The 16,846-nt window shown below is 47.6% G+C and overlaps 1 protein-coding gene across 1 annotated transcript in view; it reads right to left on the bottom strand.

Moving 5' to 3' along the window:
- Positions 1 to 1,957: 1,957 nt before the first annotated feature.
- The window catches only part of Stk32b (serine/threonine kinase 32B), a 231,787-nt gene continuing 216,898 nt past the window's right edge, over positions 1,958 to 16,846 (bottom strand). Inside the window, exons 9-12 of the mRNA XM_075943713.1 lie at positions 14,684 to 14,809; positions 12,262 to 12,393; positions 10,131 to 10,195; positions 1,958 to 3,827 (exon numbers count right to left, since the gene is read on the bottom strand). Coding sequence (XP_075799828.1) covers positions 3,689 to 3,827; positions 10,131 to 10,195; positions 12,262 to 12,393; positions 14,684 to 14,809 — 462 coding nt within the window. The 3' untranslated portion in view covers positions 1,958 to 3,688. The remainder of the gene's footprint in view (positions 3,828 to 10,130; positions 10,196 to 12,261; positions 12,394 to 14,683; positions 14,810 to 16,846) is intronic.

The following is a 16,846-nucleotide window of genomic DNA, read 5'->3' as shown; positions in this document are numbered from 1 at the left end:
CCCTCATGACTTACCCACCTCCAGTCATGTGAGGGACTTTTCCAGTGGGGAGAATTCTTTTCTTTTGTAGGGAGATGGCATTTGAATTTATAATTCAATGGCCCCAGGGTGTTTTTCTAGACTGAGTGCCACAATGTTTTCTGGGTCAACTGGGAAATGTTTCATTTTTCTGGGACAAAAGTCTCTGTTGAAAGGACTTGGGGTTGACACTGTAGGGAGAAAGCAGCCTTAGATCGCACAGACACCAGCAGGGTGGCCTGCTATATGGAGAGCAGAGCTTCCAGGTTCTTGCTACCGCGATGTGGTGCCTCCCCATTACGATTTACAAGTTCTGGGTGCTTGTTAGCAGCACACAGTCTCAGGCCTCCAAGATGTGTGAACCTCGGACTTTCAGGTTTAGGACCATCTCTGAGCAGCCCACAATGCCCAAATAGTGTAGCCTCACTGTCTAAAATGATGGTTCCCACATCCATCCAACTGGATGAGTGAGAAGTCCTCAGGCGTCAGGTGTTAGGAAGTAAACACCATACAGTGCTAGAAAGTTCCTGAAGCTTACAAGATTCAGGAGCCCCTTCCTTTCCCAAGGTTAAGCAGTTGAGATTGCTAAAGAGAGGAGTCTCCCATCCGTCGAGCAGACTGCAGCTGTACACAGTGCTCTCCGACTACACAATTCATGAGTCACCACTCATGCTCCGCTGGGTTTTTGTGTCCCATAAGTAACCCTAATACACTCACTGGCTCACCAAATTGGACTTGAGTGGAATCATCTTTCAGTCTATTGTCTGCGCCCTGTCTGTGGTGAGTAGATGTTTCTTTGTGTCTCCCCCAGGCAGGTCTCACACCAAAGGAGGAATAATGCGCTTAATCTGATTGTTTTTCTGCCAAAGTCATGCACTCTGGGAATGGAGGTTGGAAGAGAGAGAGAGATGGAAACTCATTTGGGACTTGGCCTCTTGAAGAGGTTTCTCTGTAAAGGGCCAGTCCCTGATGACATGGAGGAGAGAAAGCCCTAGGAAGTACAGGGGGTAGGGGATGGGTGGGGTGGTCTTGCCCAAAGCAAGTGCTACGCAGGCTGTTTGTGGTGGGTTTCCCATTCATTAAAAAGCTGTTGCTTTCCCCTTGCCAGGCATGTTCTGTGAAAGCTATGAGAATTTTCATGGAAGTTCAGAGAAGAGCTATGCCTGGCAGGGATTAGTGTTGCCGTGGGTGCCAAGAGACTTGGCAGAGGTGGCACTGACCTCTGAGAAATGGTTGATGGCCCACACAGGTGAAAGCAGAAAGTTATTCTAGTGGAGAGGATGGAAGTCACGAATCCCATAAACATTGCAGACACTGGCTCTGTGCCCTTATGTGCTCGAGGTCCAGATGGCAATTCAAAGACATTAGAAAGAATGTGTGTCTATGTGCATCATAGTCTGGACTTCTACCCTCCAGGATAGACTCTTTAGAAACACACAGTAATAATATAAATTAGAGTCAAGTGGGGAGACCCTCTAAAAGCCAGTTTTATCTGGGTTGGTGTGTCATTGGCATAGAACCCCACCTACTGTAGTTTGAATCTGGATAGCCTGGGTTTTACAGGCTTGGCCCTAGAATATTGGTGTTTGGAGGGAGTAATACATTTAAGAGATGAGGTCCTGAGGGAGAACTTTAGATCACTAGGCATGCTTTTGTGGGACACAGTGGAACCCTGACTACTCATTACTCTTTCTGGTCCCTGGGTCCTGATGTAAGTCAGTTTACCATATGCTCCTGCTGTATGCTGCCACAGACCTTAAAGAAAGAAGCCAGAGAAACCTTTTCTTTTTCTAAGTTAGTTATCTCAGGCGTTTTGCTGCAGTGGTAGAAAGCTGATTAACTCACCCTTCACTCCATCTCTGCTTCTGACGAAATCTGAGCCCCTTATCAATAAAAAGGTCCATCCCACCCACCCTTGAATTAAGAGCAGTCATACAGGAAAGTCTGAGTGATTATTTATTCCAAACAAGGTACGCGGACTTACACAGAGCCAAGAAATCAGGGTTCCCCACCCTGCGACTTCCACCCCTGCCTCTCATTCGTGAGCTCATCCCTACAAGAAATTGTAAAACTTCCAGGTCACAGTGTAGAGAAAAGCAGCTGGGACACCGTGGAGGGCAGAAAGGGCAGACAGGGCCTGGAGACATCGAGTAGGCAGGAGATAGATGCAAGGAGACTCCGTTAAGGGGGTTGGGGTACAATATTGTTATTTGAAGAAAAGCATAAAACCTTACCATACATTAAAATTTCTCTCACGAAATCTAAGAGATGACACTGACAGACACAACTCACAGTGGATACGTAGAAAACAGAAATGGATGTGAAAGCGAAAATGGTTGTTCTCACCAGGGATGTCCAGACCTCAGAGGCTCCAGGTAGGAAAAGAAAACCAAATGTAAACTTGGAGGATCCTTTGGTCCACAGAAAACAGACCTGCCTCGTTGTCAAAAGTACCTCCAGTGGAGGAGGCAGAGGTTGATGATGATGAAGATAATGAGGAGGATGAAGAAGATGATGCTGATGAGGAGGAGGAAGATGAGAGTGATGACAGGTGGCTGGTGGCTGTCAGTCATCCCTGTGTGACACATGGGATCTTTATCAAGGCCTGTAACAACTCTGAAAGGCCAACCTTCTCCTTCTTGTCTGTAAGTGAGGAAACAGCCCCTTGAGCAATCACGTGACTTGCAGAGGTCTTCCAGTCTTGGCAGCTGCTGCCAATTGGCTGCAAAGCCCCAGCTTTCTTTGCCTCAGCATCCTCAGCTCCAGCGTCAACTGACCCCTGGCCAGGTCATAAAATACTTTGCTTCTCGAGTGATCCTGCTTCCATGTACAACGGACTAAGCCAGTCTGGCAGCCTTTGAATTACAGAACAGCTGGCCTGTTGTATGTACCTGGGAAGGAAAACCTGGAAGGACACTGGGGGCTGAGGTTCTGAGGCAGGATGAGTCAGCTCTGGGATCCCACAACACTCTGTGGCAGGGAGAAATGACCAGAGATGCACCTGAGTGCCGTCCAGCATGGGAACTATGTGGTATGGCAAGAGCTGGTGATTGCTGAAATCCCAAGGTTGGGGGAGGCTTCCACAAATCAGGGAGAGGCACGCCTGCAGCATGGAACTCCTGGACTTGATCTGTATGCTGCACCATTCCAGAAGACCAGAAAGTCGGTGGATGACTCTTCCTGGATGCTTTGAGACCTGGGAGTCCCATAGGAGGGGCAAACATGCCAGCTATTTATATTGATGAGAGTATCATCTAACAAGCTAGAATGAGCCAAATTGGAAAGTTCTCATGGTTAAAATTGTCTTGGGGGTAGGAGGACAGACACTTCAAATGTTGAGATAGTTTACATGTATAAACACTTTTATCAATGCCCGAGAGTTTGGATATCTGCAGTCCAATCGGATTCTTACAATGTCGTGATTGGAGACAGGACAGAACACTGTTTAACCCCTTCCAGAGATGCAGAAAACTGAGGCACAGAGAGGTGTGACTTGACCAAGGTCACACAGCGAATCAGTTGGAAGCAGGGACCAGAGCCCAGGCTCCCCAGATCTGAGTACAGAGCTCTCTCTGCATCTGATGTTTAAGGGGTGAGATGGGGACCAACAGGGCATGGAGGAGGGATTCTGGGTGTCAGGGCAGATAGGGTGCCACCTGGGCAGAAGAGTCTAACTGCTGCAGCCCCGGGGGCACGCATGGGCCAGGATATTGTTGTTTCGACCATCCTGAAGCTTGCTGGAAACCTGGCTGCCTACTCGGCCTGCCAGGTCTGAGAGTTGGCCATCGTGGCCTTGCTGTCTCCTGAGCCTGCAACAAGCACAACACAGACCTGGTTAGTGATGGCCAGACTCCTGATGGACAGCTGGATTCTGTCCTCCCCTCCCAGGAATGCACGGCTCTGTGGGAGTCCCCAGTGTTCCACTTGGGTGTGCCTGGTGAGTGACCAATTACACAGAGTCTCAGTTTCTCTGTCTATAAAATGGAGATAATAATCCCACCCTTACTAATTCCTGTGGTATTTATGAGCCATCACAGATGTTCACAGCCAGTAGAGTTGGTTGGTGGAACCCATGCAACATTCGTTCTGTTTATACCCGTGGATGGAGTAGTAGCCATGCCTGGGGCAGGAGCTATGCTGGCCAGCAAAGAAACCGTCTTCTCTGTCCTCACAGAGCTTATTATACTAAAGAGGATATAGGTAGTGGCCAAAAAATCCCACAGACAAACATATGGACAGCAAACACCCAGACTGACAAGACACTCCTAGAAAATCCATGCTGAGGGGGCAGGAACCTGAACACTGTGTTTCTTAACAGCTGGTCACCTGCTACAAGTTGGAAGATGTCTGTGTCCTTCCCTTTTGTGACTTCAAGTTCAGGTTCACTTACTATACCACAGCTGCCACTTGCCTGTGCATAGTCCAAGCCAGAGGAGGGACAGAGGCATTCAAGGGGGCAGCAGAGAACCCAATTGAAACCTGGGCTTTAACCCCCTGAGTTGCTTTGGTGAAGCTGCTTAGCATCTTGGAGACTCAGTTTCCTTAGCTAAAATGGGGTTTATGGTGTGCAGGAGGCAACAGGATCATATAAGTGTGAGAGAAGTCACTAGTGTGGATCTGGAAATAGTAATTTCTAATAGTCTGGGATGGTACATATCAGTAATTCCAGTCCTTAGAAGATAAAGTCAGGGGGATCACCGTAAGTTCGAGGCCAATCTATAGTGCTTCAGGCAAGTCAGGGATATATAGCAAGAGCTCATCTTTTAAAACCCAAAGAGGGGCTGAGAAACAGGTGGGCTGTTCTTCTGGGATGCTCTGAAGTCTGTGCTTTCCCTACCACTGCTTCTATCTTTCCATCTGCAACTCCATCCATCCATCCATCCATCCATCCATCCATCCATCCATCCATCCATTAACAGAAAATTCCCTCAAATCAAAAACCCGGATATCAATCTACACACCTACAAACACCTGATTTTTGACAAAGAAGCTAAAAATATAAAATGGAATAAAGAAAGTATATTCAACAAATGGTGCTGGCATAATTAGATATCAACATGTAGAAGAATGAAAATAGATCCATATCTATCACCACGCTCAAAACTCAAGTCCAAATGAATCAAAGTCCTCATCATAAAACCAAGCGCACTGAACCTCAAAGAAGAGAAAGTAGAAGTACATTTGAATGCATTGGCACAGGAGATCACTTCCTAAATATAACCCTAGTAGCACAGATACTGAGAGCAAGAATTAATAAATGGGACCTCCTGAAACTGAGAAACCTCTGTCAAGCAAAGGACACGGTCAACAAGACAAAAATGGCAGCCTACAGATTGGGAAAAGATCTTCACCAACTCCATATTGGACAGAGGACTGATCTCTAAAATATACAAAGAACTCAGAAAACTTGACATCGAAAGAACAAATAATCCAATAAAAAACAGACCTAGAGAACTCTCAGCAAATGAATCTCAAAGGGCTGAAAGACGCTTAGGAAAATGTTCAACATCCTTAGTCATCAGAGAAGTGCAAATCAAAACAACTCTGAGATTTCATATTACACCTGTCAGAATGGCCAAGATCAAAAACACTGATGACAGCTTATGCTGGAGAGGATGTGGGGTTAGGGGAATACTCCTCCATTGTTGTTGGGAGTGCAAACTTCTACAGCCACTTTAGAAATAGGTATGGTGATTTCTCAGAAAATTGGGAAACAATCTACCTTGAATCCCAGCAATACCACTGTTGGGTATATACCCCAAAGACAATCATATTACAAGAACATATGCTCAACTATGTTCATAGCAGCATGATTTGTAATAACCAGAATCTGGAAACAACCTAGATGCCCTTCATCTGAAGAATGGATAAAAAATATGTGGTACATTTACTCAGTGGAGTACGATACAGAGGAAAAAAATAATGACATCATGAAATTTGCAGTCAGATGGATGGATCTAGGAAAAACCAAATTGAGTGAGGTAACCCAGACTCAGAAAGACAAATATAATCTGTACCCACTCATAAGTGGCTTTTAGACATAAAGCAAATAAAAACCAACCTACAATTCACAATCCCAGAGAACCTAGACAACAAAGAGAGAGACATACATGGATCTACATAGGAAGGAGAAAAAGACAAGATCTCCTGAGTAGATTGGGAGCATGGAGGTCATAGGAGAGGGTAGAAGGGAAGAGAAACAGAAGGGAGGGAAGTGGAGAAAAATGTATAGCTCAATAAAAAATTAAAAAAAACAGATACATTCCTTACCCATTCAGTTTTTAATCTGATTATCTGTATTCCTTATCTAAGGTATGTTCATGTTCTGTACCATTCATTTGTTCATCTATTCTGTCTGTCATCCCATCCCAGGTGCACTCCCACCTATATTCCTACCTATTCTCCGTTCATGCTTTGACACATCCTCCACCCATTCACTCACCTTCCATCCACCCATAACAACATGTCATATTGACCCATCTAGTCTGTCTCTCCACTCATCCATTCATTATCTTCTCCATTTACAGCGATGTCCACTCACCCTAAAATCCATCCAGGCATACATACATACATACATACATACATACATACATTATGCATACATCAACCACCTGTCTTCCATCATCCGTCCATGTATCCCCTATCCATCATCAATTCCTGCTCCCACAGGCAGCCCTCCATCCCTCTACCTGCCCATACTGTATTTTTCTCTTCATCTTACCCACTTGCCAGACTCTCAGTTGAAGGTGGCAGAGAGCAGGACAGAGAGTGACCAGGGCACCCTCACTGTGAGAACTGCCTTCTGGAATCTATGAACGGTGCATAGAGCTAAGACCACTAGAGTGTGCTTAGAGCTCACTCATTTGCAGGCCTCACCCACAACCCAGACACGCACAATTGATGAGGAAACGAGAAGGGGCTGTACAGACTTACAGACTGTACAATGGGAAGAGCTGAGTGTTACCTGTGTAGATGGTCTGCCTGTCTATTTCTAAGACAGTAAACACTGGATTTCTCAGAAAACTTGCATCTTAACTACCCATGTTAGAGAATCCCAAGCAATGGGTACAAATACTCTAAATTCTGGCACTAAGTCATGGCACACCAAAGTCAGAAGGACCCCAAATGCCAAACCCTTAGACCCAAGATTTTCAGATACACAGCCTGTCCTGTTTCTCTACAAATAATACAAATGGACAGACTGACACACACCACATCAAAGCAGAGTTGAAGTGATTAGGAGCTTACAGAAAGGCCCGGCCTAAATCGAGTCATGGTTATCTGGTTGGAGATGGAGGGCAGGAATTGAAGGGAAGAAAGCAAAATCTTGGTTGGGGCAACTCAAAACTCTTCAAGAATGCTCTTGCCTCCTCTGGAGAGCCCCAGCAAGTCTCACCAAACCCTGGGTCCCCATATCAACAAGACTGAATGTGGGAGCCATTGAAGTCTTTGGGTGCAGCTCCTTGGTGTTGAACTAAAGGTGAGCCACCCATAGCCTTCCTAGCCTCTCCTCCATTCCTTCTAGTGAAAAGGAAAGGGGCAGAAAGGATGTGAGAGCTGGTTGAGGCCACAAGGTGTTGGAGAGGAGCCCAAGATTCATACACAAGACTCTATTTTTGACCTTCCCAGCTGTGCTTTCTGGGCACCGTTCCTGGCAGAATTCTCTCTGGGTTCAGCGAGGCAGCCAAGCTCGGGTCTGTTGGAGGGCTATTTCTTCTGACAGGAAACATTTCTCTTGTCATCATCCAGCCAGGCTCAAGAACTAATCAGTCCTCTTCTCCAACCCCCTTCTTGCTCAAAACAGCCCAGAGGGAAGGCAGAATATCTGTATTCATCTTCGGTTCCCATTGTGTTCATGAGGTTTTAAGTCCAGCTCTCTCTGGGAGTTACTCCCTGCCTCCTCCAGCTATTGCTGATGGTAGGCATCCCTCAGTGTCTCCTGGGCTATGGCAATATCTCTATCTCCACTTCCCTGTGGATGTGAGACTACACTTATCCAGAGGGGGTTCATGGTAATTCACCACAGAGGGCTGTCAGGTGACAATCTGTGGCTTCTTCCTAAGAAGCCTCGGTATAAAATAACAGCTAGTCAATCAATGGAAAACATCAAGTTCTCACGGGGGAGTTGCCAGTGTTCTGTGTGCATGCTTCAGGGAACCCTGCTAGTATTCCATAGCTGACACACTTTCTCACCGATGTCTCAGCTTCTCTTTCTGTTGCTGTGATAAAACACTATGACAAAAGCAATGGAATAGATTAAGGGTGCATTGGGCTTAGTGGCCAGAGCTTCGGGGAGTCGGTTGTGTCGATCCACAGTCAAGAAGGAGAGGGATAGATGAAAGCTGCCTCTCAGCTCCCCTTATCCATTTATGTAACTTAGGAGCCCAGCCAAGGAATGATGCCACCCATAGTGGGGGATAGTCCCATGTAATTTAATACTGTTAGGATAATCACAGCAGGCATGTTAGGAGACCGTCTACCAGATGGTGCTAGAATTCATCATGACAGTTGGGACCTTTATTACACACACCTTTGGTTTCTTTCCATTGGAAAGCACATTAGTGTCTCTAAATTGGCAAAAATATTAATAAGAGTCAGTGTGGGGTTGTATCATGAATAGGAATATGGGGCTGAGTCACCCCCAAAGCTGTGTAAAGCTAGGTGGGATCTCAACTCCAAAAGGCTTCAACCATAATTTCAGGCAAGTCCTCTCTCTCTCTCTCTCTCTCTCTCTCTCTCTCTCTCTCTCTCACACACACACACACACACACACACACACATAGACACACACATGCACACACTCTCTCACACACACGTTCACACACACACTCTATCTCACTCACACACAGACACACATAGACACACACGCACACTCTCTCACACATGCACACACACATATGCACACACACAGACAGACACACACACACACTCTCACACACACACACAGAGACACACATAGACACACACAGGCACACACTCTCTCATACACACACGCACACAGACAGACACACACACACACTCACACACACACACACACACACACACTGGGCTACGCTGAGCATTAATGCTGAAGCAGGTGGAAATGACTATAAAGAACCAGCCACGGCACCTGGCCGAGAACAGCGTTCACATCCTTTCTGATAGCTGTGCTTTCCTTATCCTTTACTGGTTGAGGTGAGCATGCTGGGATCAGGTGCTCTCTTGAACATCATACTTTGATTTCCTGGGATGGAAACCAGAGTGTAATTGACATGGGTGCCAAGTTCCCAGAAAACTGCTGCGAGCCTTCTGAGTCGCCTCTGTCTCTACATGAAATTTCCTTCTGAAGTTTCAGGACCCCTGAGTTTATTATCCCCAGCACAGTCTTGTTTTGGAGTGGCTGCCACTGTGGTTGGTGTTGCTAGGGATCCAGGAAGCCTGGCCCGGTCCTGCTTATGTCCTGTGAGCACCACTACCCTCGATGGGTGGTATACCATTCACAACTGCTGAGTCCGAGATGCCATTTGAGCAGGCTTCTTTTCTTAGCGTTTCATCGGCTCGTGATGGGGAATGTGAATGCCTGCAGGTGGACAGACCCTGCAGGGCCACTCCCAGACCCATGCCTTACCTGCCTAGGTGGTAGAGATTCCCATATGCCTCATCCCTTAAGCCCCCAAACAACAGCAATGACAGTTATCATAGCCCTGCTGAGCATCTTTGTCTGCGGGGCTCTGTGCCACAAACTATATCCTAAGGATCATCTTACTTTACTATGCTGATGCAGAAACTCAGAGAGGCTAAGGACCTTTCCTCAAGGTCCTCTGAGGGCTCCACATCCCTCTACATTCCAGTAGAGCTCACTTCTTTGGAGGATTAGAACTGAGCTCTTAACTCCAAATCCAGAAGCATCCTTTCGCTCCAGGGCCTGGGCACTGTTCCACTGTGCCCTCCCTTCCAGCACCAGGGTGGCTGTCACTCACTGTCCGTGGGACTGGACCACCTTCTTCTGGGACCCTTAGTTCTTGGGGATGGGCTTAGTCTAGAGATGACAGATCCCAGGGATGACTGCATTTCTGCTGAGGGCCTTGGTCCTGGGGGTGGGGCTCTGCCTGGGTGTAGCAAGGCAAACTTACTTCTCCCGATTGAATATGATAAACTCTTTCCGCACTGTCTCCAAACACTGCTGCAGGTGTCCATTCTGTGAAAAAGCACAGAGAGGGGACTAAATAGCAGCTCACTGGCCGGGAGGATGTAGCAGAGGGACACAAAGAGCAACTAGTTTATTTAAATGGGAATTGTGGCCACTCGGGACTTAGAAACAAGCTCAGGGGCCAGGGACAGCAACTGTGTCTACAGACAAATGTGTTTCTTGGTTTTGAGGGGTAAAAATCATAGAAGCTACTCTAGGATGAAACATGCCTGGTGCTTCCGAGTGTGGGATCCCTCATAGTTGGGTGCTACTCAAACCCACTTCAGGACGCAGAGGAAGAGATGTTCAGTGCAAGAATCTCATGACAAGCCGTCCTTCCAGGATCAGACTAACTGAGGACCATGGGCCCCTGACACTTCCAGGGGCTGACGAGATGGTTTTATTTATTTTAAAATTAGAGGACTAAAATAAGTAATTTGTATCTGAGGTTATGCTCACCTTTTATTAAGTTATATTAAGGTAACTGCAAAAAAATTAAAAACCTGTATTTTATAGGGGAAGACACTGTTGTAGACTGAGTTGTGCCTCTCCCCGCAAGGGTATGTCCAGCCCCTCAGCCCTGGTATCTGAATATGACCTCATCTGAGATCAGCTCTTCAAGTTAAGGTGAGCCAAGATAGCACGTGGGGGCTGAAACCAATGGCTGGTGTCCTTGCATGGGGAGCACCCAGAGACCCAGAGAGAGGCCATGTTAAGATGGAGGAGAAGACAGAAGGATGGGGTTGCCAGCCAGGGAATCCTAGGGGAGCCAGACAGCAGATGGTGTGACGGTTAGTGGCACAAGAGAAAAGCGCTGAAGGAGTTCATCGAAAAGGTCAGACTGCATGCATAAAACACCCACAGAGAAAGAGGGGAGTAAGCGGAGTATGGTTGACCTAGGGGAGGGAGGATAGTTTTAAATGATGGTGTGGACGGTGAAACTGCTGATTTCATTGGTTGAGAAAAAAAAAAGTCAAGGAAGAGTCCCATATCCCCAGCATTCTGATTTCTGTTGTTGTCGAGTGTGGAGGTGCCAGGTATGTGACAGGGAATGACAGCGATGAGCAGGACAGTGTGACGAGACACAGAATAACCTGTGAGACAAACCTCTGGGCACACAGCTGGATAAACTGAGGCGGGAGGAACCACTCTAAATGTGGGTCATGCCATCTCATGAGCTGGAACCCCAAAATGAATAAAAAGGAGGGAGCGAGCTGAGCACCAGCAACACCCCCCCCCCGTGCCTCTCCACTTCCCGACTATGGGTACACTGTGACCAGCTGCCTCAAGCTCCTCCTGCCATGCCTTCCCTGTCACAGTGCAGCCTGAGTGGGGGTGGTGGGTGTCCCCTTGAAGGATAGACCCTTCCTAAAATGTGCGCATGGACAGAGGTACCCTGTATTTTTCATGGGGTTCCCAGGGTGGATGCTAAGAGTATGGGTACTCCCTCTACAGTCATCTTTGCAGAGATTTTTCACTGTAAGAGACCATTCACATGCTGGAGGCATTTCATTTACTTTAAAATAAAATAAAAGGGACAGTGAGCTCTCTGTGACCCCCAGAGCCAACCAACAGCAGTCTGAAAATGTGGGGAAACAAAATCTCCAGAGGCTTCCCTAAAGCAAAACTTAAGAGCTGAAGTGCATTGAGCAGTACGCAAAATCCCACAAGAACGAAGGGCTCGCGAGTCAGCCTCCTTGGCCCGACTTGTGTCACAGAGCCCCAGCTGAGTGTCATTGTCCCTCACGTCTCACTCATGCGCTTTGCAGCTAGGCCTGCGCTGGTGCCCAACACCTGTGTGCACAGCATTTGCACTGTGTCGAGCGATGGAAGTGATCCTAAGGCAGTTTGAAGCATACGGAGGATGTGCCTGGGTTTTTACCCAGTACGACACCATTTTATACAAGGAGCGTGAGGATCTCCAGAGCTGGTATCTTGTGGGGCCCCTGGCACTACTCCCCCAAGGACATAGAAGGAGGAAAGGGAAGGGTGGACTGAAATGTACCTTTGAGTAGGAAGAAATCTTCCTCCATACCTCCCTTCTTCCCCCACAGAACCCCTCCCTGGGACCTCACCAGGGGACAGCTGTCCTTTGTGCTGTCTCTGGACCTATGCTTGGCCAACCTCTTCTTTTTTTTGTGAAGCGGCTTGGATTCTAGAATCATTTCTTCAAGTTCAAACGTAGGGTCACAGTTCAGTCTCCCTTTCTGAAGGGAAGTGGAAAGAAAAAGCATGGTTTGTGGTTATTTCATCTGTCATTGGCTGAGCATCTTTTGCACACAGCCAGGCATCTTCACATTCGGCAATGACATTAGTTGGTACCCTGGGATGTTTTATGCTTCTCTCTGATGACGAATCAGTACAGGCCCAGCACACACAGCATCCTTTCGAGACACAGTCCCAGTGTGTGTGTGTGTGTGTCATTACATCCTGTATCAGTGGGTCTCAACCTTCCTAACACTGTGACCCTTTAATACAGTTCCTCACGGTGTGGTGACCCCCAGTCATAAAACTATTTTTGTTGCTACTTCATAACTGTAATTTTGATATTTTTATGAATCATAATGTAAATATCTGTGTTTTCTGATGGCCTTAGGCGACCCCTCTGAAAGAGCTGTTTGAATCCCAAAGGGGTTGGGACCCACAGGTTGAGAACCACTAGTCTTAATCCTGTGATTTTAACATGTAATTTTAACTTATTTTTGCTAATTCTTTTAGTTATAAACATACTCATGTCATTATTTTCCTTATTATGGTTTTCATAATTTAATTTAAATTCTAATTAATGAACTTTTTAGGTCTTCTTGGCTGAGACAGAGTCTCACTAAGCAGCACTGGCTGATCATAAACTCACAGTTATCTACCTGCCTTTGCCTAAGCACCATTTCTGACCAACATCTGTCCAGGTCCCTGTTCTGGCTCCCAGTTCCTTTCCACATCTGGAGCTGTCCACACCCAGGCCAGACCCTCTCACATCAGGGGTTCAAGACTGTCCTTGAGGGCTGGCATCTGTGGACCCACCCCTCGGTCGTGCAACCCTGTGACTATGGCTTGGAATCCCAGCGCTGCCGTTCTTTGGTCCTGGCCAGGCACCCTCACTTCTGGGGACTCAGGATGATGAGAAAGCCTGACTTCCAAAGAATTATCTCTGGGTTTCTAGAAAAGTAATTCAGTCCTTTCTGTTTTGAGTGTCCCCAGGCCTGTGAGGACACGGCTTGCTGTGACCTTGTTAAGAGGATCCAGGCCAGGTGCAGCCTCAAGGACAGGCAGCCTGGCCTCTGAGTGCTCACGCTCAGTTGGGTGACTGGATGACACATGACCTTTGCCCTGTGTTCACCCTTGTGTGAGATGCACAGCCTCAAAGGCCGTTGGGTGGGATTTACTGGAACAGAGAAGCTTCCAGGGGCTGCCCCTTCATGAACAGGTATTTTCTCAGCTGTGTCATGATGTGGGTACCACCACAGGAATGCTAACTTCAAGCCTAAGTCACAAGCTAGGGTTTGCTGAACACACCAGCTTGGCCAGGTTGCTGTGCTGTCTCAAACCCGGTCAGTGATGGTACACCCAGAACATGGGAGGAAGCCAGGGTTTTGTAGACAGAACTAAGACAAATCCTGGCTCTTGCACCACAAGTCACTAAACCTTCATGAGCCTTGCTTCTTTAACTGTAAGGCGAGGGTAATGAGGCTGATACGTGAAAACGGGAGCAGACACTTGGAGCTGTGCCTCTCAGTGGGACCTGTACACACAATGGCCTCTGTTCTGTTTGTCGGACTCTACAGTGAGTCTCACGGGCCCGGGCTCTTCCCATCACCATTGACTTCTTGAACGTGGCTAAGAATCCCTTCCCTGCTGCACACACTTGACTTCAGTATATGCCTTCTCCCAAGGAAAAGCTTGAATTTGGGCTCAAGTCTCTCCAGGGAGGCCCTGTTATCCATTCATTCATCCGGCTCTGCTGGCCTTGTCCTGGGTCATCTTGGGAAAATTACTTTACCTCACCCGCAATCCTCAGAAGACCCACCCTGAGGCTGCTGTGAAGCTCCGAGGAACTAAAGCATGGGAAGTTCTAAGAAGGATGCTGGCACAGAGAGCACGCTCATCCATGTTGGCTCTCATCACCCACACATCCACAGTCACATGACCCAGGCGCACCAAGTCCGTCTATGACCTTCTAAAGCGTTAGCATGGGATTCCTGAGAAGCTGCCAGTCAGGATGGGCTCGGGAAGATGGCAGTCTCCCCATGACCAGCCAGTATATGCGCTAACAGCCCTTAGCACCTGTTCAGATACGCAGGAGAGGCCAGAGGGCTCAGTAGCCTATGAGTTCACTGCGAGAAGAACACTGTGGAAATCTGGCCCAAATATCTTGGATCTCAGCAAACCATAAACCTGCTGGTGTCTTACTTCTGTGACCTTCATGGAGTTCACCAGTCAGAGGCAGGAGTCATGCTTAATACCAAGGTGGGGACCTGTTGAAGGCAGGTTGTGACTCACATTGGGCACAAAGCCGGGCATCAGAGCTTTCTCGAACACTGCATCCCAGTTCATGTCAGCCATGTAGGCCGTATTCTGGATGTCACTGAGGCTGGACAGGCGGCTCTCGGGGTCCTTGGTCAGCAGCTGTGGTCAGAGGGCAAAGACACTTCTGTGAATGATGTATCCCACCTGGGGGAGCGTGGACTTGGAAGATGGAGTTTCACCAACACTTAGGGTGTCCTTGCAAGCCACACTGGGCAGTGGCCTGCGTGGTCTGGGTTAGCTCCGGAGGACTTACATTACATTACACTACTTTACGTTAGCCAAATGTACTCATAAAGCTAGGAGAGACTTCAAGGTCAGCTCTTTTCTCTAAGGTCACCTGGCAAGTGATTTTTGGGGAGTGGCTAAATTTTCACCTCTATGTCCCTCTTTGGGGCTCAGTTCCCTAAAAAGAAACTTCTCCCTAATGATCACAAGAGCTTTGGTCAGAAAAAACAGGCAGCCCATCCGAGGACTTCTGCCTTGGTTTCATTAGAATGAGACAGAATTTCCCTCCCTCACTTACGAGGTGACCTCTGTGACCCAACTGAGTTGTTCACATTTAGCTTTTCTTTAAGGCCAGTTTCGCTAATAGAGCTAAAGTGTAAAGACAGTTACAGAGGAGCTGGAGAGATGGCTCAGTGTTTAAATGTATTGGTTGTTCTCACAGAAGAGCCTGGATTTGGTTCCCAGCACCCGCATGGGAGCATACAACTCTCAGTAACTTCAGTTCAAGGGACTCTGATACCCTCTTATCACCTCCACAGGCACCAGGCCTGTGTGTGGTGCACATACATACATGCAGACAAAAAGACACAAAACAAATAAACCAAAAGAAACAAAAACAGCACAGGGCATTGCTTTGCATCGTCTCAGTGTGTTTTTGTAGGCACACATATGTGTAGATGTGTGTGCATGTGTATGTGGAAGCCAGAGGTTGCCATGTTCCTCAATTGTTCTCCATCTTATCATCATCATCATCATCATCATCATCATCATCATCCTCCTCCTCCTCATCATCATCATCATTATTGACAGGGTCTCTGACTGAATCTGGCCGACTGGCCAGAAAGACTCAGGGATCCTCTTGTCTCTACCTTCCAAGTGCAGCATACTGCTTCACGCAGACTTTTAGGTGAGTGCTGAGGATCCAAACTTAGGGTTCTATGATTGCAAAGCACGTACTTTGCCGAATGAGCCATCTCCTCGGCTCCACACTGTCTCCAGAACACTCTAGTTTATGCGAAGATTACTGGTCTAAACTGGACTAGGCAGGGCTTACCCCTGGGACTGCTACCTACAGGGAATGGCCAGTGGCCTGGTGACCTCCTGAGAATGGCCCTTCTCCTCTCCTTGGAGCAGGAGTGTTGGCCGCTCCGTCACTTCCGGCACAGTGCCAGGGTGAGGCCCGACAGGGTTTGTAAGGACCTAGCATGTGCTAAAGAGAAGTGTGCCACTAGGTGCCCACAAGAAATTGTCCTTTTCCCACTGGCACTTCTCTCCCGGCTGTCAACCTTCATTGCAGAAACATCCCAACTATACCCACTGAGTGATCACGACCACAGCACATGAGAGACGTCTGCCCAGGACCACACACGCCTATCAGTGTGCCCTGTGTTTAGGGGCTTCCCTGACAGTGGTACAGACTTAAACAGGCTCTTTTTGGATGGCATCTGGGAGTGAAGTGTTGAGAATAACTGTCCCAAGAGCAAGCTGATGCCCCTGTGTGCGCCAGGGCCCAAACTTCCGGCTCTCTGGATTTGCTGAGGGTCCAGGCGTTGCCAGTATGGAAATCTTCTACATGCCCCCAGTGATGAGTCAGGGTTAAGAGCAACCAACCGTGGGCACCCATTTAAATTAATTTAACTAAATAACAATTCACCACGATGTTATTACTGTGTTGGGACTGAGAGATGAGATCTAAAGTTAGGACAGTGTGCTGGTCAATATTGTCAGCTGGGTAGGATCTAGAATCACCCAGAATAAAAGCCAAGGGGCATGTCTGTGAGGGAAGTTCTAGACTGGGTTAATTGAGATAGGAAGACCCACCCTGAATGTGGGTGGCAGCGCCTCAACCACCAAGGCCCTGGACTGAATAAAAAGGGGGAGTTGAGTACCAGTATCGTTTATCTCTACTCT

The sequence above is a fragment of the Microtus pennsylvanicus genome, chromosome 12 (genome assembly GCF_037038515.1).
Source record: "Microtus pennsylvanicus isolate mMicPen1 chromosome 12, mMicPen1.hap1, whole genome shotgun sequence".
NCBI classification, from domain to species: domain Eukaryota; kingdom Metazoa; phylum Chordata; class Mammalia; order Rodentia; family Cricetidae; genus Microtus; species Microtus pennsylvanicus.
This window is presented reverse-complemented; position numbering and strand designations above follow the sequence as displayed.